This window comes from Aedes aegypti, chromosome 3 (assembly GCF_002204515.2).
Source record: "Aedes aegypti strain LVP_AGWG chromosome 3, AaegL5.0 Primary Assembly, whole genome shotgun sequence".
Classification (NCBI taxonomy): Eukaryota; Metazoa; Arthropoda; class Insecta; order Diptera; family Culicidae; genus Aedes; species Aedes aegypti.
In genome coordinates, this window is record NC_035109.1 from 184,380,564 (window position 1) to 184,404,970 (window position 24,407).

The following is a 24,407-nucleotide window of genomic DNA, read 5'->3' on the forward strand; positions in this document are numbered from 1 at the left end:
GGGCGTCAGTTTCAAGTGAACTTTGGTGCTCGATAGTTCGTTGCAACATATAGTAGGCACCCACCTCATAGTCACCGACTACTTTGTGGTGGAATCTTGTGGAATCGATAAGCTTAAGTTCCTTATCTGAGCTACCAAGCTCCTCGGTCGTGAACGGAATAAACAAGCATCGTCGCCTCGGCTCACGTTTGCGTAAAAGGAATCACGTGTTCGCGCATGGAACTCCCTTGACGACGTCACATCACGGTTGGACTTTACCCTCCCGTAATGGGAAAGTGAAACAATGTGTGTACGTGATTTGTGGTGGGCATCAAGGTTGCATCTTACGGCACCACAACATAAACCGGATTATGTTGGCATTATGCTGCAGATTGGTTGGATTTTCGTGACTGTGTGCGTCTAACGACAAACGTTTTTGAAGTGGCCAAATCAATGACGTTGTGTATTGCTAGCTTCGAAAGGCAAAAGTGTGTAAAGTGGGAAGAAGAAGTGGGAAGTGTTCAGAAGAAAATCCGAGTGCACAGTGGGAGATTTCGTCATTTTGGTGCTCTTAATTCATAGCGCATTAGTTATGCTTCCAAGTGTTATGGTGTATTCTATAAAGTTTTTCAATAAGTAAATGCTCTTCTTTCGATGTGCATTTTAATCTATCCCTCCAAAGTGAAATAAAACATGAGTTTTTGTATCTTTCCAATATACGAGGTTGGTGTCTTCACAAAAGTTGACTTCAATAAAGATACCAATACCCCCTTAAAGATATAATATATTTTTTGATATTAATCCCAGTTTATGTAGTGTTTTCGAGCTTGTCTCATATACTTATAACTAAATAAGAATCAAGAAGATACTCATAATATTGTATTGTATTGTAATGATTGAACTTTAAGATTTTTTAATGTATGTTCAACCATATAATATGTAGTTGAGTTGAGCAATAAAAACGCAAAATTTCTCCCGTGCAAAGTTTGCAATCATTCCGTAACGTACAATATAATAGAATTGTGTCCATATATCTGTGATTGTACTCCAATTAAAACTCTCTTGGACTCATTCGAAAGCCAATGACTTGATCTTACTAGGCATTTTGACAATAACTTTTTTAGAATTTTGTTTACAAAATTTTTACTTGGAGTTGTGACAAATTTGACGTAATTTAAATAACAAAAGCGTCGATGATTCGAACCACGAGCCAGCCATAAGTTTCTTTTTAGCTTATTATTTTTCCTTTGATGTAGATTGGCAGACACATATTTGTCAAAGCAGCAAAAGTTCGATTAAGACAGCCAATTTTAAAACTGTTATTACTAAATATGGCTAAATAATTGGACATAAGTTAATTCAGCAAAATAACGTCCTATAATTTTAGATTAAATCATGTTTGTCATAACACCATATAGCGTGTTCTTTCTACTACTTTGGTAAATTCCCCCGATCAAATAACGGCTATCATCATATTCATAACTTTATTTATAAAATTGGTTCCAAATTTGAACCTTGACACTTTCGATCATGTTTGAAGTTCACGTTACCTACCTAACTAAGTAGTATACACTACCCGTCATAAATGCGGACTCACTAAAATAAGTATTGTAACATCCAGTTGAATATTGAATCACCCCCCAAAAAGTTTAGCATCACCGCAAAATAGGTGAAATTACATTGCAATATCTCGAGATTCAGCAAAGTTGTTCAGCGCATGAAGGACATCCGGAAGGCAAACAGGTTCGCAATTTTGCCGCTAGGTGACGCTAGTGAGTATGTAAAGTTGAACTTTTTAAGCAAGTTTTATCTTGTGATACATTTGATATTACAAGGCTGGTAGCGTCAGCGAGACACTTTTTAGTGAATTGGTCACTTTTTTTTTAACCCGTACAGGCCTGAGTGACTGCAAAAATACTGAAACCCTCACCGCTCAGAGAACTCTTAACGGATTCAAATGATTTTTTGTCAGCTCAATGGCCCACATATCTAGTTTCTATAAGGGGCCAAAGAAACTGGTAAATACTCCTGTGGCCGGAGTTATTCTGGTGGGTCACTGGGTCAAGTCGGGTAAAAAAAGGCTATTTTTAGGGACATGCCAAGTTAACTTTATTTATTTGCAATGACAAATATTTTAATTTGCATAAATCGTTAAGATCTGATATTCAACATTATAAATGAAGAGTTTTGCAGTTTTGTTATATTTTAAACGATATACCGGATGCGGCCATTCGGACGTAATGTTCGAAAGAATCGGCTATAGAATTGTTGGATACTAAACAGTTTCAATTCTCGAAAAGTAGAAATCAAACATAATTGTGTACTAAAATGCATTCCCATAAGCTTGGCACAGATGTTCAGATACAAATTGGCCACTTTATTGTAAGTTTGAGGCATCCCGGGACCCGAAAATGGTCATTTGTAGGATTAATCAAATGCAAAACTCATAGTGTTCCACAAAGGGCACTTGCAGCCTGTCTTCTTCTTCGTCTGTCGGGTGTGGGATCACTGCGTCCATTTTTTAGGACTATTGTGATATACCCTATTACTCTATGTACACAATGTTTTCCAGTAGCAAATGTGCCTCCGGAATACTTTGCGCATTTGACTGAACTTTGAACCATCTGCCATTGATGGGCAGAAGTCCTAGGTTGCAGTGTTGTAGTTCCCCCAATCTGGCGTGATCAGCCTAATAAAGCTAACCACCTCCCTGGGGGATGCGTTCCAAATATCAGCTGGCTGTAAGTAGTGCTTGCCAAATATTTTGAACCTACGATGGATGTGTGCACTGCAAGAGCAGAGAAGGTGTTGTGAGGTTTCGTCCGTCTCGTCACAGAAACGGCAATTTGTGTTTTGGACGACACCGATCTTGTATAAGTGGTATCTGCTTTGGCAGTGACCAGTTATTAGACCGATGTATGTTCTGAGATCCCTTTTGTTGAGACCTATAAGTTTTTGTGTTTGTGTCGTGTTTATTGTTACGAACCTTTTGGACTGATTCGCATTGGAAACTGTATTCCAATTTGATTGAATTTGACCGAACAACCAGTTGTTCAATTCCGTGTTTAGTGCAGAGTTTGAAATGCCAAGGAATGGCTCTGGACCAATGAACATATTGGTTGATCCATTCCTTGTTAGCTGATCGGCAATTTCGTTACCCTCTAGACCTGTATGTCCTGGGATCCAATATAGTTTAACTCGATTGTGTTCAGCTAGGGATTTCAGTGCAAGAATGCATTCCCACACAAGTTTTGAGTTGCAAGTGAAAGCCTTCAAAGATTGAAGCGCTGCTTGACTATCAGAGAAAATACAGATGGTGGCATGTCTGTAATTTCTTTTCAGACACAGCTGCGCACATTCCTTGATTGCATAGACTTCTGCTTGAAATACTGTAGGCCACTGTCCAAGAGAGATAGAGATTTTGGTTTTCGGTCCGTATACTCCAGACCCTGTCAGATTATTCATTTTTGAACCATCTGTGTAGAATTTAATAGATCCTGGTGAAATGGAGGGTCCACCTCCTTCCCATTCCTCACGAGAAGGAAAGACCACCGTGAATGGCGAGTCATAGTTTACCACTTTTTCCATCCAGTCACTACATTTTTCAACAATAGGATTTATCGAAAATTCGTTTAATATACTGAGGTGACCTGTTAAGTCCCCTGACAGTAAGACTGTTGATCATTTTAGCCGAAGAGCACTTTTCTCAGCATCCAGCTTTATGAATTGATCCAGCCGGGGCAGATTGAGTATAGCATCTAGGGCAAACGAGGGGGTACTACGAACTGCACCGGTTATGGCAATACAGGCAGTACGTTGAATTTTGTTCAGCTTAGCTCTAGCCGTAGCTTCCTTTGTTTTAGGCCACCAAACAAGGGAAGCATAGGTTATTCTAGGCCAAACGATTGTTTTATAGATCCACATGATCATACTGGGTTTTAGACCCCATGTTTTACCACAGGTCTTTGAGCAAACCCAGAGTGAATTGAGACATTTATTTATGATTGTTTGAAGATGGGTGTTCCAATTTAGTTTTGCGTCAAGTGTGATGCCAAGATACTTGACCTCATTTGAGTAAACTAATTGTATTTGGTTTAAGAAAAGAGGGTGGAGTTGTACCTTTCGTCTTTTTGTGAACGGTACAATTGTTGTTTTTGAAGGGTTTATTCCTAGTTTCTCTTTTTGACACCAGGAGAGTGTGTGTGTGCAGTAGGTTGCGGCTTATTTTTCAAAAGTTCTCAAAACCAAAAATTCGTATGCTCTACTGAATTCTAATCACATTAAAAGAGAAACCTCAAAATATGAGCCAAAAATATTTACATTTAGAGGTGGCGCAAGCGTCTTGAAGGTGAATTTTCAAGTTATGAAAAATGACCTTCAGTGAAATAAACATAACTTTGTAATTTTTCAACCGATTTTAAAACTTTTAGCATTAATACCTTTAAAATTAAATTTTTAAAAACTTTGTGGAACATCGAATTTGTATAAAATTAAAACTAGTCTTAGTTAAAAATACTTTTATTCAAATTTTTCCTCATTTTACTAAAAAAATCATTTTTGTTTGATCATAACTTCATAATTACTCAATCGATTCCGAATCTTTTTTCATGTTTTTGAAGCAAATTTATTTGTTTTTAAATTGTTCCTACAACACATTTTTCTAAAAAATGGTTTTGACTTAGTTATTCAACAAAAACTACCCAAAAACATGATTTTTCAATGAAAAAATCAAATTTTTATTGATTATTTAAGTTTTTTTGACGGAAATTGCATTTTTTCTATTGAACTTAAATTTATAAAGCATCTTGCCTTAATTACGAGTTGAATAGTGCATATATATTTTTACATACGCAAAAATATTTTTGTTGCAGAATTATTTGAAAATTGTTGCAAAGTCATTCACAAAAGTTAAACAAATGAGAAAAAAACAGTTTCAGCTTTAAAGATAATATTTAACTGGCAAAAAATTGAAAAAACTGACATTTTACGTTAAAAAATCATGTTTTTGTTCAGTTTTTGCTGAATAACTTGGTCAAAACATTTTTTTAGTGAAATGTGATGTATGAAAGGTTTGAAACCAATTAAATTAGCTTCAAAATCATGTAAAAAGATTTGGAATCGGTTGAGTAATCATGAAGTTATGGTCAAACAAAGTTGAAATTTTTAGAAAACTGAGGAAAAATTTGGAATAAATTGCTTGTAACTAAAACTATTTTTGATTTTAGACAAATTTGATGTTCTATAGAGATTTCATAAATTTAATTTTGAAGGTATTCATGCTAAAAGTTTCAGTTTTTTTTCGGTTGAAAAATAACAAAGTTATGTTTAGTTCACTGAAGGTCATTTTTCATAACCTGAAAATTTACCTTCAAAACGCTTGCGCCACCTCTAAATTTTGATATTTTTGGCTCAGATTTTGAGGTTTCTCTTTCAATGTGATTAGAATTCAGTACGAGCATACGAATTTTTGGTTTTGAGAACTTTTGAAAAATAAGCCGCACCCTAGTGTGCAGCCTTTGTTTAGTGTGCCCAACGGACCCCTTTGATTTTGCTGGGAAACGTTTCGTAACGTGTTTTCCGTTTCAGCAAAATCAAAGGGAGCCGTTGGGCACACTTTTGTTTGCTGCAAGCGCCCTATTCAATCGTTTCTCATAAGGTTTACACTGATGCGATTTTCTTAAAATTCCGTCATGTAGTGGCCACATTATAACCGATTTCGGAAATTATCTGTAACTTGAAATTTGCCTACATCCAGGGGCACAAACGCACAGTACCTTCTCACCCGACCTGACTCAGTGATCCACCCGAATAACATGAATATTTCCGCGTTCCTCTGTCCACTTATAGAAACTAGATATGTGTGCCAGTACACTGACAAAAAATCATTTGAATCCATTAAGAATTCGCTGAGAAGGGGGGTTTTAGAATGTTTGCTTTCACTCAGGCCTATACGGGTTAAGCCAGTCACTTTAAAGTCTCTTTTTTGAGGCCATTTCAACTAAAGTCACTCTTTTTGTAAAAAAGTCACTTTTTTCAACTATTTTGAGCTAAATTTTCGGGAGAAAATTATGAATCGTCCTTTTTTTTCATTTTGGCTAAGTTTTAAGTTATGTCATCACCAGAACAACTTCATGTAAGTATCAACATATTGATACATGGTTTTCTTGTGAAAAAAGCTTGAAAAAAAAAGTTCCACGTAATTTGTAATAGTATTTAAGTTATTGTTAGCATGGTGTAAGTTCATTGTTATAAAACTAAAGGTTAAATATTTAGTGTTCTTTTTGAATGTCTCGTGCATTCTTTTTTATTCAAATGTTTTATACCTTTGGATAATTAGATGTTTATCTTCTACTCCCAAGTAACATAAGTAGTTGAGCAACAGTTCTCGCATACTCTGAGATAACGCCTTAAAAGCCATTGGTAACCACGTGCGTAGCTGGATGTTTCTGAGCAAATGAAAGAATAAGCATCCAAACCAACATCACTAGCAGGTAGATATTTATCCTTTCTTCCCCATATCGTTGTTAAATAACATGAAAATTCATGCAAATGCTCAGAAACAACGAGCTACACACATGGTTACCAATGGCTTTTAGGGCGAGATCAGAAGTTATGCGAGAGTTTATTCAGCTAAGCTTTGGAATGGTTTGTTTAACTTTTATTCCACTAAAATATTTGTTGGATTGTTCAACACTATGTATTAAAATATGCATCCTAACTATTCTCTTTATCTTCGAAATTCGTTGTTCTAACCAAACCATCCTGGTATAAAGCACATCAGCTCTTTAAAATTCAACAAAATCTATAATATAGGTATTTAACACTAAAACGCATAACAAAGAATAATTATTGAAAGTTCCATTTGAGAGTAAAAACTTATCATACTTCTTAGGACAGACTTTATTTGCAAACCAAACCTTTAAAAATGGGATGGATCTTAGCTAGAGTATACAATTAAAAAAAAAAGTGAAAAAGACCTCGTGTTTTTCGAATCATAACAAAACATTGTTTTACACGGAAATAAAATTGTTGTTTTACTTCGTATTTTATTATGCATGTATTCAGGAATGTATTTTATCAATTGATTCTAAACATACATTTTTATAAGACATAAGGGCTGTTTGGGTACGTCAGAAGTTAATAATCAATGTTAACTTCCTTTTCCCGATCAGCCTAGATAGCCGCGTAGTGTCGGTAGCGGTTGTTTCAACTGGCTAAGAATTAACACTACGGATTGCCTGTTCCGGTGGTAAAAGTCCACCTCACATGTGACCCCTAATTCATACGGCTTTAAGCTTATCGTGCCTAAGAATGAATGGTTAGGGGGTCTAAATAAAACCTAGCCGCAAACGGAGCCTGTGGAGTTCCAGGGCCCCCACTACAGTATTATGCCCTTGCTGTGCTACCCGGAGCAATGGTGCAGGTGACCTTGTGTTTCTCCGAGATAATTGGCTGCCCTTCTTCAGTCTCAAGCCTGAGGCTAAATAAGGGTGGGATTATTAATACATTTAATGAATTTTAGTTTAAATTTTCACCTCTATGGTTTCGCATTATGCGTTTTTCACAGTATATTCTGTGCTTTTCGTCTTTGGCGACTTTTAAGAGATACCGATCTGGTTTTTGTTCGCTGCTGGTCTTTTTCGTTCTGAGATTGCGAAAAGCTTAATCCTGCCTAGTTCGGGTAGTGGCTACGGCTAGGATAGCTTAGTTAGATCAATCTCCAGCATAAAATGTCAGCAACGATCAATCTTTGTAGACTCATGCAAATGGTACAGCTCAAGTGGCGCTAGTTCAAAAACCTTACTTTTGTAAACTTTTATCTAGGAAACCTAGTGGACCCAGTTTTTGCTACTTTCAGAAACATGAAATGGCAAATTCGCGTACCATGCCTCGTGCATGGGTGCTCGTAAATAGCGCTGACGTCGCTACACTCATTTCTGAGTTAACAACCAGAGATTATGTGCTGTCACAATTGATATTTCTGTATGTGACCTCAATAGGAAATACGTCTTTCGTTTTGTGGTGTATTTACCACATGATGAATCATCCCCGACGGATGAATTCAAACGAGTTGTCGTTCACTGCCTATGAAAAGGCCTTCTGTTGATTGTGGGCAATGATATCAATTTGAGAAGCTCCAGTCTGATGGAATGCTTAAGTACTTCAAATCTTGGATTACTTATTGTAGGAAATCCCCCAACCTTCATGGTATCTGCTAGAGAAGAAGTGTTAGACATAATGCCCTGCTCGAATAGAATCAGTCACGAGTTGACGAATTGGCATGTATCAGAAGATGAATCATTATCTGATCATCGCTACATCTCTGTATGAACATAATGATATAAATACGCAGACTTTGAATTTGTTATACTCCACAAACTGGGAATTGGTTGACCAAATTCCATGGAGTTTCTCCGTCCATTGGAAATCCTAGTGATTTGGATGTTTCCACTTCCGGTGAATTGGGACACAAATGTCCTTGTTTCGAGTGATCTCACAATTGCGCTTATAGGAAATGTTCCTCACAACTCCCTTCGCGGGACGAGTGGACGTCTGTACATTACTGAGCCATCCCAAAAGTGGCTAAGTATTTAACAAATCTGTCAAAGCAGAATTGCAGTCGCTTGGTTACAACCTTGACTGGCCACTGCCGACTCAACTATCACATGGCAAATATTCAGTGTGTTGATACATTTGTGTATGATAGTTGTGATTCCGATTATGGAAGTTCTTATCACCTTATACGTAACTGTCAAGTTTTCGCGTAATTGCGATTCCAATTACTTGGTAAACACTTATTAGGTGAAACTGATTTCAGAAACCTGAATCTTCAGGACTTTCTGGTATTCTTAACCCGCTGTGGTAATGAGCTAGAGGCTCTCTTTACGCTCATGCGTTTTGCAGTGCCCTTTTAGGGCGCTGTTCGAACCCATTGTGGTATGAAGCTACATGCTCTTAATTCGCTTATGCGATTTTCCCTCTTCAAGGGATCCCACTCCTATTTCCTCCCATCTTTCCCTTCCCTTTCCTCTCTCATCGGGTAGATGGTGAAATAGGCTCAAATATGGCGATGGCACAAATCTCCCAAATGGCGGGGAACGTGCCTCTGGAGCCGGCCTTCTGATACCTGATAATAGGACAGACTTTATTTGCAAACCAAACCTTTAAAAATGGGATGGATCTTAGCTAGAGTATACAATTAAAAAAAACGTTTAAAAGACCTCGTGTTTTTCGAATCATAACAAAAATTGTTGTCTTACTTCGTTTGTTTTACACGGAAATAAAATTGTTGTCTTACTTCGTATTTTATTATGCATGTATTCAGGAATGTATTTTATCAATTGATTCTAAACATACAATTTTATAAGACCTTTTTCAAAGTTTTTTTTAGAATGATACCAAAAAATACTCATGGGTTAATAAATAAGAATGTTAATACAAAAATGCTTAAAAAATTTATCGTTTTCATTGAATTGTTCATGAAATCATGCATGCTTTCTTCAAAGAAATGTTTGGTATCGGATTCTCTTCTTGGTTTTTTTGATTCACTGAGAAAAAACTCTGCCAAAGTGAATAATGAAAGTGCCCAAGTAGCACTGCACCCTATTATTCCGTTATTTAGATCTAGTTACACAACATGTTGACCTTATTAGGTGGAATCATTAAAGTAGAATTTAATAAAGCTAAATAGAAAGCATTTTTCTGTGAATATTACATTGGACGGAAGTTTATCTATACGCTTATAATTTTTCTAGACTGAATCTTAAGTTCTTATCGACTTGAAGTCATGGAACAGTTTAAGGATCCACACAGTTTACAAAGAATTCAATTTTATGTTATTAGATTAGATGTTATTTTCTGGGAGATTGGTTGGAAATGTGAAATGACAAAGATTTTGATTGCACAAATGTTCTGAATTCTTATTAAAATTTACAAAAAAAAACACTTGGGTAATTTTTTGAAAAGGTTAAAAATCTAAAAAAGGATTATTTACGTAAATGTTAATTTTTGTGTTGGAAAAAAATGTAGGTAAATATCTTGAAATTTAGGAAGTACAATAAAAAACATCCAAATATGATACTCAACTAGACCTACTACCTGTAGTAGATCATATTGAATATTCCCTATCATATTGGATATTGATCGTAAAACAGTATAAAAGAATTAACGTGAAGATGCATCGAGGCCAAACCTCGAATTTTCAAGAGCACAAATCTAGAGAACCAGACAACCGTTTGTGCTGAAAATGCTACTAACTGGTCACTCGCTGGGGGTGATCAATCGACAAGATTTTCAGCACGAACGGTAGTCAGGTTCTCTAGATTTGTGCTCTTGAAAATTCGAGGTTTGGCTTCGATGCATCTTCACCTTAAAATAAAACTGATTACGGTTTGATTTTCAAGTCACTTATTCGAGAATCGAAAGTCACTATTTAGTCACTTATTTCTTAAATCCGGTCACTAAAATAACTTTTTTCGGTACCACTGTTTGCTACCAGCCCTGTCCATATAAGATAGAAAGCTCGAGTCTACGGGAAAATTGTTCAGAGTGTCATAGACATCAGGAAAGCAGACCTTTTTATTAAAAAAAAACTGCGGTTGATGTCATTAGTAAGTAAATAAAATTAAGGATTTCAAGCGCCAGTACGCATCGTACCTTCGTGCTGTGCGTACACGAATTCTCTCTGCTCTTGGAAGTTTTCTTGAAAACTACCTAAAGCAATGAAACAGTACTTTTCAGTGCTACTAAAACAGTACTTTTCAGTACCGTAAAACGGGGTAGCTTTGATAGTTTTTTCGAAGAAAACTTGAATATTTATGCATGCTGTTCCAAAGAATAATAATTTATATTTTTAAAACAAGTACTAACATCCTAGCTATCGAATGCAGTCGAAAGATTTCCAAAAGATTTATTATGAATGGATATATAATTTTTCATATAATCGAAAGTTGGTTTTCTGTTTTGGGGTAACTTTGATAATGGAGTATGAATCGAACAAAATTGAATGAATAACGAACATTTGTAGGGCATTGCATACCTCTAGGCGTTTAACGTTATATGGAAATTTCTGACTTAGATTACAAAAATAGTCCCAGTTTGTGAAAATGCTTTTCGCTAAGAGATTTCAGACCGTATTCAAGTTCTATGATAACTAGGCTGTCAAAGATAAGTGACCAACTATTCAAAACTACATCAAATAGTGATCGTAGAACAGATTGTTTGCAAGCGTTTCGAAAATGCTAAAATTGTGTCAATTTTTAATATTCGTATAAAAAGCCTCAAATGCACTTGATTCCAATGAAAATAGCTTTGACATGAAGTGTCATACTAATACTCTTTACTTTTGCATTCGTTTTGCTTAACTGATTAACAGAAACTTCGTTATTTCGTTTAAAATGTTGTGGGTCTCGCACTATCAAAGTTACCCGCATTATCAAAGTTACCCCGTTTTACGGTACTATTCTTTCTACTATTGATCCCTTTACGATCCTTGTTTGGACCCGTGCCTTCGATTTTTCGTTGGACCCGTTGGCGAAAGCTAGCGGTGGTAATCCTTCTTGGACACCGTCTTGGGAAAAAAACCTCTCGAAGGTCACGTCTTCCTCGTTTATTAACTAAACATGGTATCAACAACTAACAAAAGGAAGGGTGAATCTCTGAATTCACTACTTCCTTCCAAAAAAGTGGGTTTTAAAACTGTCACTACACGTGGCAAGAATGGAAGAAAGTACGCTTCCCCGGAATGCGAAGTTTCTTCCAAGGGTGAAATGAATAATTGTATCGAAATGAGCAATCAGTCTGTCAGAGACTGTCGCGTGTTGCCGGAAACTCTTAAAGATCGTGAACTTCTTCTCAGACATCTTGAAGAGAATAAGCACAATATTTTTACTTATGACGACAAAACTGAACGTTTGTTCAAAGTTGTCTTGAAAGGTCTCTCAAGTGACTATAAGTCACCTGAAGAGATCAAAAATGGAATACCTAAATGATTTACTTGGATTTTCCCCAGTCCAAGTAATCATTATGAAAAAGAGAACCCAATCTGGCATTGTTCGGAAAAGCCTTTCTCAAGAATATTATTTAGTTCACTTTAACAAAAAAGAACTAAATAATATTAAAGCTTTAAAAAAAGCAAGAATTATGTTCGATGTCCGTGTGACATGGGAACATTTCCAGAAACCTGGAGGAGATTACCAGAACCCCACTCAGTGCCGTCGGTGCCAAAAGTGGGGTCATGGTACAAAAAATTGTCGCATGGATGCTAAATGCATGATTTGCGGAGGTTCTTCTACGCTAAGGACGTATGTCCAGTGAAAGAAGATACCACCAAATTTATATGCTCGAATTGTGGGGCCAATCATAAGTCAATTTTTTGGAATTGCCCTTCACGTAAAAAAGTCATTGAGGCTCGTGCCAGGCAGATGAAAGATAATATCCGTTACGATAACGGTCGTTTCCGGAATTTGCCTGGTAGAGTATCGAACAATGCTCATTTTTCAGTTAACGATCGCTTGATTAGGAATCATACCATGCTCATTCACAAACTAATTTTAATCCGTCAGGTAGCCGTTCGAATCTTTCAATTTCGAATGTATCAGGTAACTCCTACTCCGCTTCTTTATCTACCGAAAATTCTAATGGGAAATCATCAGATAATGTACCCACTTCAAGTGACATGTCTGCCTCTGATTTTAATTTTCTAACTGAACAATTGAATCTAATGATTGATGCAATGTTCAAAGCCACCACTATGACTGAAGCAGTCCAAGTTGGTGTAAAATTTACAAATCAAATTGTTATTGGATTACGTTTTTCTAATGGATCCAAATAATATTTTAACGAGCTGTTTAATTTTCTTACAGTTAATAACGTGCATATTGCAGTTATTACCGAAACATATTTAAATCCTGGATCTAAACTTAAAAGAGATCCTAACTTACTTTTTTGTTTATCGTAACGATCGACTTGATGGGGCATGTGGGGGAGTTGCAATCATCATTCATAGACGTATAAAACATCAACTGTTTTCGTCATTTGAAACTTAAGTTTTTGAAACTTTAGGTGTTTCTGTTGAAACACAGTCTGGTAAATATATTTTCATAGCTGCCTATTTGCCTTTTCAATGCTCTGGACAGCAAGTTAATTTGCTCCAAACTGACTTGCGAAAATTGACTCGCAATAAGTCAAATTTTTTTGTCATTGGTGACTTTAATGCCAAACATCGGTCATGGAATAATCCTCAAAGTAATTCCAACGGCAGAATTTTATTTGATGAATGCTCTTCAGGATATTTCTCAATTCAATACCCTGACAGCCCTACATGTTTTTCCTCTTCTAGAAATCCATCTACGATTGATTTGGTCTTAACCGACTCTAGTCATCTTTGTAGCCAATTAGTTACTCATGCTGATTTGGATTCTGATCATGTCCCTGTTACATTTCAAATATCCCATGAAGCGATACTCAATCCTATCAGCTCCACTTTCAATTATTTACGAGTAGACTGGAATATATATGAAACGTATGTTGACTCTAATCTTGATGTTAACATTTCTTTAGAAACTAAACTTGATATTGACAATGCTCTTGAAACTTTAACAAATTCCATTGTTGAAGCCCGGAGCATTGCAATTCCAAAATGTGAAGTAAAATTTGAATCTGTGATTATAGACGATGATCATAAACTCTTGATCCGTCTTAAAAACGTGAGAAGAAGGAAATTTCGACGCACTCGCGATCGTGCTATGAAAATTATATGGCAGGATTTGCAGAAAGAAATCAAGAAACGTTTTGCTCAATTAAGAAACAAAAATTTTGAAAATAAAATTTCTCAATTGGACCCTGGCTCTAAGCCCTTTTGAAAATTATCTTAAATCTTGAAAAAACCACAGAAGCCAATACCGGCATTGAAAGAGGAAAACAAATTATTACCAACTAATTGCGAAAAAGCCCAAAAACTTGCTATGCAGTTTGAAAGTGCGCACAATTTTAATTTAGGACTTACTAGTCCAATTGAAAATCAAGTTACTCAGGACTTCGAAAATATTCTCAATCAAGAGAACGTTTTCGAAAATGCCTGGGAGACTGATTTGGAAGAAGTGAGAACTATTATTTAAAAATTCAAAAATATGAAAGCTCCTGGCGATGATGGAAATTTCTACATCCTCATCAAGAAACTTCCAGAAAGTAGCTTATCATTTTTAGTTGATATATTCAACAAATGTTTTCAATTAGCATATTTTCCTGAGAAATGGAAAAATGCTAAGGTTGTTCCAATTTTAAAACCAGACAAAAATCCAGCAGAAGCTTCTAGCTATCGTCCAATCAGTTTGCTATCCTCCATCAGTAAACTTTTTGAAAAGGTTATTTTGAACAGAATGATGGCCCACATCAACAAAAATTCAATTTTTGCCAATAAACAGTTCGGATTCCGCCATGGACATTCGACCACGGCAAATTAAATGTAATATGTTGTTAACAAAATGTTAATGCAATCTTAAATTTATTTTACCAAATTGGGATGATAGTGTTGTCTAATAACACAGAACACCTACATATAAGAAATGAATGTAATGTTTGGAATGATACTAATAAAAATATAAAAAAAATGTCAATTCAATTGGAGCTTTTAGCCTAATTTGCTGCTGAAAAGGAATCGCTAAAGAAATTTCTCGCCGGTTCCTTGTAAAAATTTTCTACAGCCGGGAATCGCTGATTTTTTTTTTTTGAATTGACATTTTTTATTGACTGCGTACTACGTTCAGAAACAAAGCGCTTTCTTGATCGATTCCTTGCAGGAATTTATGCATCAAGATAGGCCAAGAAACTACTTTTCAACAGCCAATTAGACTATAAACTGTAATGGCTTGTTTGTTTCAAAATTTGGGGAAAGCTGTGTATTTTATCATTTTTTTAAAGACTCTGGAACATAACAGAACTGTAAATTTAAAAACATAACAGCTACTCAAAAAACCTTATAGTGCTATTAAACGGCTAATATAGGGAATGTCAGCCGTAGCCGTTAGTCATAGTACTACCACAGATAACAGACGTTGAAGTCCGATTGTAAAACTGTGTAAGACAATGAATGGTCATTTTGAATGACAACACAAGTGACAACATCATGGTGACGCTGTCATCGCTAAGTTCCCATGACGATGTCAGTGGTGAATATGAAATATTTCAATGTACTGATATTCACCATCGATTGACGCAATTCGCTGTGTGGCGGCGCTAGTGATTGCAAGGAGTTTCAATTTAAATATTTACACAGGTTTTCAGAAAATTTTTGTTCTAGCATGAACATCTGTTATCTGTGGTACTACAATAACATGTAGGACGAATTTTAAATGCTATTTGGTTACTTGGGTTTTACATATTTAAGGGTCGAGGATCTTTCAAGAAAGGGAATTTTCTCGACTCCTCATGGCATAGAGTATCTTTGTATCTGCCTCACGATATACACATGCGAAAACTGGTCAATCGACTAAGAAAGCATTTAATAACTGTGGAATTGCTCATAAGAACACTATGCTGCGAAACAGGCTCTGTACAAATAGGAACATAACGCAAGAAAGAAGAAGAAATGGATAGATAACAATTATAAATACGTATTTACATACTAAAAAACTTTCTAGAAAAAAAAAACACCAGAACGCTTGGAAGCATAATATGGGCGCAAAAACGACGAAATCTCTCACAGTGCAGTGCAGGGAATTGCACTAGAGACGAAAACATGTGGCCTGTTTGGTGAATCTCGTGAATTGAAGCTGATGCGACGACCTGGTCCGTGTACGTAATGGAAGAGGGCAAATGTTATGAAGACATTCGAAAACAAACTGATAGTGAAGTGATACGCCTGGTTTAATCTTTTAATGCTGCGTTCGGTCCCAAATGAATAATATGCAAGACGTTCACTGTAGACAGTTTGAAGCGTGAAATCTAACAGGTCGGTCGAAAGTGTTCGGGGCGCCATCGAGTGTCATTAGTAACCTATTTGCAGTTTTGAACCAATAATGACGAACTGAAGTTAAAGGAAATTGATCATATCCTGTGAAGTGAAAAGAAAGTCTCTCTAAAAATGGCTCAATCTAAGCAATACGAAGTTCTGGAGGTCATTTCGAAGAAGCAGATCTTCAAGGTGTATCTACGCTGTATGATTGCAAATTTGATAGTGCTTTTGAAGTGGCTGTTTGAGTGCATAAAGTGTCGGGTCCACAAAACCACCATTATGAGAAGATCGATCGAGCAAGTGCAGTTCCCGAACATGCAGCCGAATTTCATGACCGAGAGCAAGATGGGGCGACATTCGTACGTCAAACTAGAGGTAAATACAAATGCTTGATCAACGGTTAATCAGTTGCGGAAAAGAAGTGCTCGCGTGGTGCTCCATGCGCTAAAGGTTTATGAGCGTGAATCACTCGTGATGGCTGGAATGACGAGCTAGAGGACTTTTTCGTTTGAATTTTTATTCTCCCATTAAGGTTAATGTCCGAAGTACATCGCGTCATCCAGTTCAGTGTATTTTTGTTTCCATCGTTTCGTCCATCGTGTTTTATAGGTCAAATAATTACTTGCGGTCAAGGTGATACCGTGTTAGAGCTTTATCATTAGAGTAGAATTTTGAGAAAAATTACTAAATTCACGTTACGTGCAATTGTTGTACTTTTAAGAACATATTGGAATTGAGTATGTAATCGAGTGTTTCGTGAAGGTCCAGGCAATTGTATCCTCAAGTGATTTCTTCAGTAATTCTTCAGGGCTTTTTTTCAGGGCTTCCTCCTAGGATTCCCCCTTAAATTACACCAGGAGATTCATCAAAAATTCCCCAGGAATTTCCTCAGCGATTCTCTCTAGTATTTTTTCTACAGATTCTTCCAGGTATTTATACAAATACAATAAAAAGAATTTCCTCCGTGCTTCTTCAAATGTTTCTGTCATGTCTACCTATCTCAAGTGATATTAATTATTCTACCTTTTGAATTGGCACCTTTTATCTGTTCGTACCTGCGGTATTTCTGAGCTATAAGTACTGGCTGCAGTTGGCGCAGAAGAGAGAGACTTCCCGGACTGTGGACTGATTAACATATTATTTTATTCTTTATTTACAGGATATACAGGATTTCTCTAGAAATTCTTAAAAAGTTTGCTCAACAAATCCGTCCCAATTAATAAATACAGGAATGCCATTAAAAAAATCCATTTCTCGTATTCCTCGTAGCAACAATCTTCCAGTGATTCATCTAGAAATTCTTCCATAGATTCTAGGTATCTAGGTTTTCTAGATATCTAGGAATTCCTCCACAGATCCTTCAGCGATTATTCTAAATATTCTTCCAGGGATTGCTTCAGGAATTCCTACACGATTTGATCTAGAAATTCCATAAAAATATTCCTACAGTAATACTTGTAGAGATTTACTCTAGGAATTCTTACAGTGATTTATCAAGACCGTACGAGGCATTTGTCCTGGGAATTATTCAGGAATTACTTCAAGAATCTACCAAAAATACTCCCAGGTTTCCTAAAGAAATTTATTCATCAATTCCTTCGGGAATTTCTTCCAGTATGTCTTGTAGGAATTTTTCAAAGGAATCCAGCAAGAATTACCTAAGAGAACCTTTTAGGAACTCCTTCAGGGGTTGCTTTAAAAGTCCCTACAGACATATATTTAGGAATTTCTCCAGTGTTTTCTCTGGTGATTCCTTCAAGGATTTCTCAAAAAATCGCTCCATATTTTTTTTCTTCCAGGAATTAAAAAAAAGGGATTTAACTCGGAGGCATTGAGAAAAATGCTTTGATTAATCTGATTAAATATTAGTGGAATCTTCGGAGGAATGATATTTTTTGAATTTTGAAGAAACTTCCTGATGGAATAACTAGAGTAGAGAAAGAAATAATTTGTAGTTCAATTCTTTGCGGAATTTCTGATAGATTATCTTGCGGAAAGATTGGTGGGTGTTCAGAAAAAAAAATCATGTGGACTCTTTAGAAATTGTTTGGTTAATTTCCTGGAGGAATTTCTGATAACCTTGAATAAATTCTAAGAAGAGAATTCCTAGTAAAACCTTTGAAATATTTTCTGGTAAAACTTCTGGTGAAACTCTGGTGGATTTTTCTGGTGGAAATTCTGGCGTATCTCTAGAGAGGATATTTTCAGTGCTAACCTTTGAAGAACTACTGGTGAAATTCCTTAAAAAACTAAACTCTTGAAAAACTACTGTTGACATAATTAGAGAAAATGCTGGTGAAGTTTCTGACGGAATAACTGGTGAAATGTTTAAAGGAAATTGTGTTCGAATATTTAAGAAATTCCTTACGGGTCATTGAAGAACATTTTAGCGAATTTTTTTTCAGAATGTTTCGGAAGAACATCTGGAGGAATTTTTGAATTCCCGTTAAAATCACCAGAAGCTTATTTTAGAAGTTAGGAGGTCACTCCACTGATTCGGAATCGTTTCCCTCCTAGAAATCGAAAGATAAACCCTTGAACTCGGAAAGTACTTGTCTCATGAGTTGAAACCAACCTCAGATGCTGATTGAGCCATTTTTCCACTTCGACCTCCTCATCATCTAGGACAAATAGGGGGGTCTTAGTGGCTTGTTACTCCCTTATACTCTTCCGAACGTAACTTATAAGTATTCACAAGAACAGATACAACTAGAGTACAATATGGTAGATCTTACCCCGTAACGCACCACGAAAAGGTGATCTACCAGCGTTACGGGCATAGTTCCGGTGATAAAATCCTTGTAAGAAATTTCTGGTAAAATCACAGAAGGATCCTTGTAATTCATTGAAGAATTTCGGGCGGCACCCTTTGATTAACTCCTGGAGGACTCCCTTGAAGAGTTCCTGGAGGAACTCCTCTTGAAGAATTGCCTAGAAAACTCTTAGAATAAAACTCTGGTAGAATCCCTTTTATAAATTCCAGTAGGTATCCGTAATAAATAGCCTGCTGGAACCCAGAATAACCCTAGAGGAACTTTTGAAGGAACCTTTAGAAGAATTCCTGACAGAACTTCGGATGGAATCATAGAAGGTGTTCATGATGGAGTCCCAGGAGGATTTTATAATGAAATCTTAGAAGTACGTTAATAGAAATCCATGGAAGAACTTCTTATGGAAGCTCTGCAAGAACTTCAATGAAAACTATTGAAAGACTCCTGATGGAATCCCTAGAGACACTTCTTATGGAATCCTTGGAAGAACTTCTTATGTAATCCCTAGAGGAATTTCTGATGGAATAACTAGAGAAACTCTTGATAGAATTCTTGTAGGAATTACAGATAGAATATCTGAGGGAACTGCTAGAGGAATTCCTACATAAACTTTTGATATTCTTGAAGGAACTCCTGATAAACTCCCTAGAAGAACTTCTGATGTAATCTATGAAGGAACTCCTGACGGGATCCTTATAGGAACTCTTGATGAAATACCTGGAGATATTCCTGAAAATATGCCTGGAGGAACACCTTATAAAATCCTAAGAAGAAATACCGATGAAATCCCTTGAGGAATCCCTGATATTCTGGGTGGAATACCTAAAGGAACTTCTAATGAAATCGATGAAAGAACTCCTGATGAAATACCTAAAAGAACTCCTGATGAAATCCCCAGATGAACTCCTGATGTTAACTTGTGATGTAATCCCTGAAGGAGTTCTAGGTGGGATATCTGAAGAAACTTCTGATGTAATATCTGGAGAAACTCTGGAAGGAATCTCTATAGGAACTCCTGGTGGAATTTCTGAAGAAATTACTGATAACATTGTTGAAGGAATTCCTGATGCAATCCCTGAAGAAACTCAGGGATATGCAATCCCTAAGAAATCCTAATGCATTTCCATGAGGAACTCCTGATATAATCTCTGGAGGAACTCCAGGTGGAATCTCTGAGGAAACTTCTGATGGAATCTTCAGAGAAATCCCTGATGGAAATGCCAGCTACTGCCTCGAGCTACTGAACAACTTTGTCGAAGACGCCATCTTTCTGACCGCATGTCAGTCCTTGCATGACTGAACAACCTTGTCGAAGACACTAACCTTCTAAATCCTCAGGATCTTGAAATATCATATGTTATAAAGGTTACATTATTTTCCCTCAAGGTTCAAATAGTGCAAGTTAGAAAAAGCGTTTCTATCGGCCAAGTTATCAACTGGAAGGGTGTTCGTCAACTCCTAAAGCTAGATTGTACTGAGTATCGAAACTTCGCCGAAGACAGTACTGTGCTATCTCTTAAGACATACAAGATATTCAACAACACCCCTGATGGAATCCCTGGAGCAACTCTTGATAAAATCCTCGAAGGAATTTCCTGATGAACTCTCTTGAAAAGCTCCAGATGGAATCCCAATAGAAGGTTCTGATGAAATCTCTGGAGGAATAAGGTCCTAAAATGTTTTATGAAACCTTGTTTTTATTTAATAACATGAAAGAGCATGTTACTGCAACTTATTTAGCAAGTTGTCCCGTTCAAATAACGGCTGTATCATATTTAAACTTTAATTTAAAAATTGGGTTCATAAAGGAACCTTGACACTTTTGATCATGTTTGACGTTCGTGTGGTTGACAAAAACATCACAGGGGTTTTAGTTTTAACACTGGGGTTGTTCCTATCTGACATTTCGGAAGAGACACGGAAAACAAAATACATCCAAAGTTTGTGTTTAAGCCAAGGGGTGGGACAAAATCTAAAAAAAAAATTTTTTTGGACTTCAACAAACGAAAAAGCATTTAAAAATTGAGTAAGTATGTGTTTTTAGCTTAAACTTAAGCGTTTGACACTAAAATTAGGACAACGCTTTATTTATTTATTTATTTATTTATTTATTTAATTTTATCTGACTCTCAGTCTTAATGAAATATATTTAGGATCCTATTCCTGACAAAATTCCTATATTGTCGAACTTGAATGGAATCCCTGGAAGAACTTTTGATGAAATCCTCAGAGGAACTCTCATAGGCACTCCTGAAAGGATCTCTATAGGAACTCCTGATGAAATCATTGGAGGAATTTTTTAAGTATATTCTTGAAGCAATTCCTAAAGATATTCTTGAAAGTATTCCTGATGGAATCATTGGCGGAACTTCTGATGAACTACCTAGAAGAACTCCTGATGTAATTTCTATAGGAACTTCTGATGAAATCCCTTGAAGATATTTTGATAAGATTTCTGATGGAACTCCTAATAGAATCGCTAGAGGAACTCCTTATAATATCCATAGAAAACAAACCTGATGATATTCCTCGAGGAACTCCTGATATAATCTCTAGAGGAACTACCTTTGAGAAGTTCCAAATGAAATCTCAGAAGGAGCTCTTGATGGATTCCCTGGAGGAACTCCTGATGAAATCATGATATTCGCCATCTCCAACGCATTTTGATATCCATATGCACCCAATAGTTCAATTGCATTATTTGTATTCAACTTTTTTGTATTTATGTATTCCTTGCAGAACACTAAATTACACTACGTGGAGGCAGGAAACCGTAGCAATCCAACTGTGCTGCTCCTTCATGGATTCCCTGATTGCTGGTTCGGCTGGCGATATCAAGTAAGTTAAGGTACTACGTAGAATCTTCGATTTTTACTAATTTGCCCATAGCACAGAAAACTTCTTTCTACGCCGTGATCGTTTGATGACGTTCTCGAGAATGATCATTAAGAGTAAAAATATCAAAACTTTGTACATTCAATGATTAGTAAAACTCGTACGATATTCCTTCGCGAATGTGTTAGAATTGAATTAAATTATACCTTAATATTTTCTTGAAATTTTAGATTTCGGAGCTATCGCAATACTTCCACGTCATCGCCCTCGACTTGAAGGGGTTCAACGACTCGGACAAGCCGCTGTGGCGCTTCGATTACGCACCGAAGAAAATCTGCGAAGATTTGCGCAAGTTCTTGATCGCCATCAGCGCCAAGAGTGTGTCGATTGTGGGCCATGACTTGGGCGCCATCATTGGGTGGATTTTCGCGCACACCAATCCGGAGATGGTGGACAAATTCGTCAGCGTCTCTACGCCTCATCCCAATCTGCTGTGGGACAATCTGCCGCGGAACTCTCCCTTCAACCGAAGGTGGCTCGAATTTGTCCAGGTAAGTTCCCTTCTTTCGTATCATTCTGGTATTACATCTCTCAGTGTTATTATTATTATTAATTTATTTATTGGGTTCTACATTAGTTAACTTGATAAACCCTCGACAACAATATTTCGCCAATCCACTTGGATCATGACCGCTTCTATCCATCCTCAACTGCGACCCACGCTCTCCAGGTCGTGATGCACCTGGTTAATCCACATTGTTCGCTGCGCCCCACGCCATCTTGTCCCGAAGCGAACACAATCATTACAGGCCTGTTGTCCGGCATTCTTGCAATACGCTCTGCCTAGCGTTCCCTTCCAGCTTTAGCTACCTTCACGATACTGGGTTCACCGTAGAGTTGAGCGAGCTCGTGATTCATTATTCGTCGCCACACACCGTTCTCCTGCACGCCGCCGAAGATCGTCCTTAGCACTCGGCGTTCGAAAATCCCAAGAGCTTGCAGGTCCTCCTAGAGCCACGTTTCTCAACAGGGGATCCGCGGACCCCCGACTATGTAAAAAGCATGCTGAAACGTACACCTCATAGCGAGCCGTTTTTTCGCCGTTACCAAGGTTGAGAAACAGTGTCCTAGAGCATAGCCCACTTCTCATGCCCGTAGAGGACTACTGGTCTTATAAGCGGTTTAGTACATTGTGAATGTGGTGCAGGGGTGAATCTTTCTTGACCGTAGTTTCTTCTGAATGATGCGCCTTCGTATTTACCGACTAACATTGTTGTCAGCCGTCAGCAAGGACCCGAGGCAGACGAACTCGTCCACCACCTCGAAGGTATCCCCGTCTTTCATGACACTGTTTCCTAGTCGGGCCCTGTCGTGCTCAGTTCCGCCTACCGTCATGTACTTTGTACTATTGTGTAGATCATCTGTATATCATATATCATTCTGATCCATGATTTCTTGCTACTTCGTGCCGCTCTCTGCTTAGCCGGATAGCGGCCACAAGCATTCGGCTCCTGGCATCATTCTTCAAATCTATCACTCTATGACACTCTTCATCGAACCATTCATGCCGTCTAGGTCATCAATATGTGCCAATCGTGTCCGGCGCAATTGTGGTTACAGCTTCCTGGGTAGGTTTAAACATCTCTAGAAATGTTGATTTTCCTCAAACTGCTCGTCTAGCTATATTAGTGGTAATGAGTAGCTGCTCCACACGTCGACAAGCGTTGAATATTGATTTCTCGTCAAAGTTTCAGCAAAAACGAAATAATAATTCAAGTCGATATTAGGACCACAGAAGATCCTGTCATGTATGACATCTAGGAAATTTCGTTCATCAATCAGCACTTTGTTAAGTTGTCGTCAATTTGGGAACTCGATATAATATCAATGACTATATTGCCAAACCTTCATTCTTTTCTCCTCATTTCAGCTACCTTACCTACCGGAAATGGAGATGCAGCACAATGCGGAGCGTATCCTGAAAAAATGCTATCCCCACATCCTGAAGGAGAAGATGTTCATATCGGGGACGAATGGATCTGTGATAAACAATCTTATGGAAGGTTACAAGTACACGTTCAGCCAAACGGACGACTGGCGAGGTCCGTTGAACTACTATCGCAACTTCATGTTCTTCCGGATAAAGGACGGAGAAACGCTGCAATGTCCATGCCTGATCATCACGGGCAATGAGGATCGGATATACAAGCTGGAATCGGTGGTCAAGAGCTCGGACTACTGTGAGAACTTTGTGATCAAGATTGTGGATCAGTCGGGACATGCACCGCACCAGGAAATGTCGACTGAATTTAACAGCACTCTGCTGAAGTTTCTGATAGGTTGTACCTGAGAGTAATAAACGCCGGGATCACATAACAAATTTTAATTCTTAATTTTTAGGTAAACGAATGCTTATGAGATCGTTGGAAAGCAGCACAGCTACTCCCACGAGAGGATTAGTGGGACGAGTTTTTGGCGGCATTGGCGCAGTGGCGAACAATACGGTGAAGCTGGGGAACAATCTCAAAGATGGCTATACTTTTGCGACGGCTCTCAACAATGTGCCAAACTTTATGTTGAAAAGCTAAGATTCCTTGGCTCTTAGTCCATGGTCAATAAACTGGGTGTGCATCTTGTGTTTATTTTATACTTATTTTTATACATTGATTTTGAAATTACAAGAGTGTTTCATAGATAACGATTAAATGTGTGTTATATATTTGTTTAAAGCTGTAAATTGTGAAATTAATATAATGTTATTCGAATCAAAAGATTCAATTTAATCCCTACGCCCATGTTGTCGTCAGTAACTTCAGCTTTCCCCTTCTTCCTACGGGTAACCGTTCTATTTTTTTTCAAATCAAATGAAA

The 24,407-nt window shown here is 37.3% G+C and overlaps 1 protein-coding gene across 2 annotated transcripts; it reads left to right on the forward strand.

Annotated features, from left to right (window-relative positions):
- Positions 1-24,243, forward strand: LOC5577347 (epoxide hydrolase 4). Of its 2 annotated transcripts, XM_021851855.1 has the most exons (6): positions 1-467; positions 15,750-16,306; positions 21,442-21,540; positions 21,768-22,088; positions 23,468-23,876; positions 23,938-24,243. In XM_021851855.1, the coding sequence occupies exons 2-6, from the start codon at positions 16,061-16,063 to the stop codon at positions 24,123-24,125; spliced, it is 1,263 nt and encodes a 420-aa protein (XP_021707547.1). In that variant the 5' UTR covers positions 1-467; positions 15,750-16,060; the 3' UTR covers positions 24,126-24,243. The 2 variants fall into 2 exon arrangements, with proteins under 2 accessions (XP_021707547.1, XP_001656425.2); XM_001656375.2 differs by lacking the exon at positions 1-467 and having other exon boundaries at positions 15,621-16,306.
- The last annotated feature ends 164 nt before the right edge of the window (positions 24,244-24,407 follow it).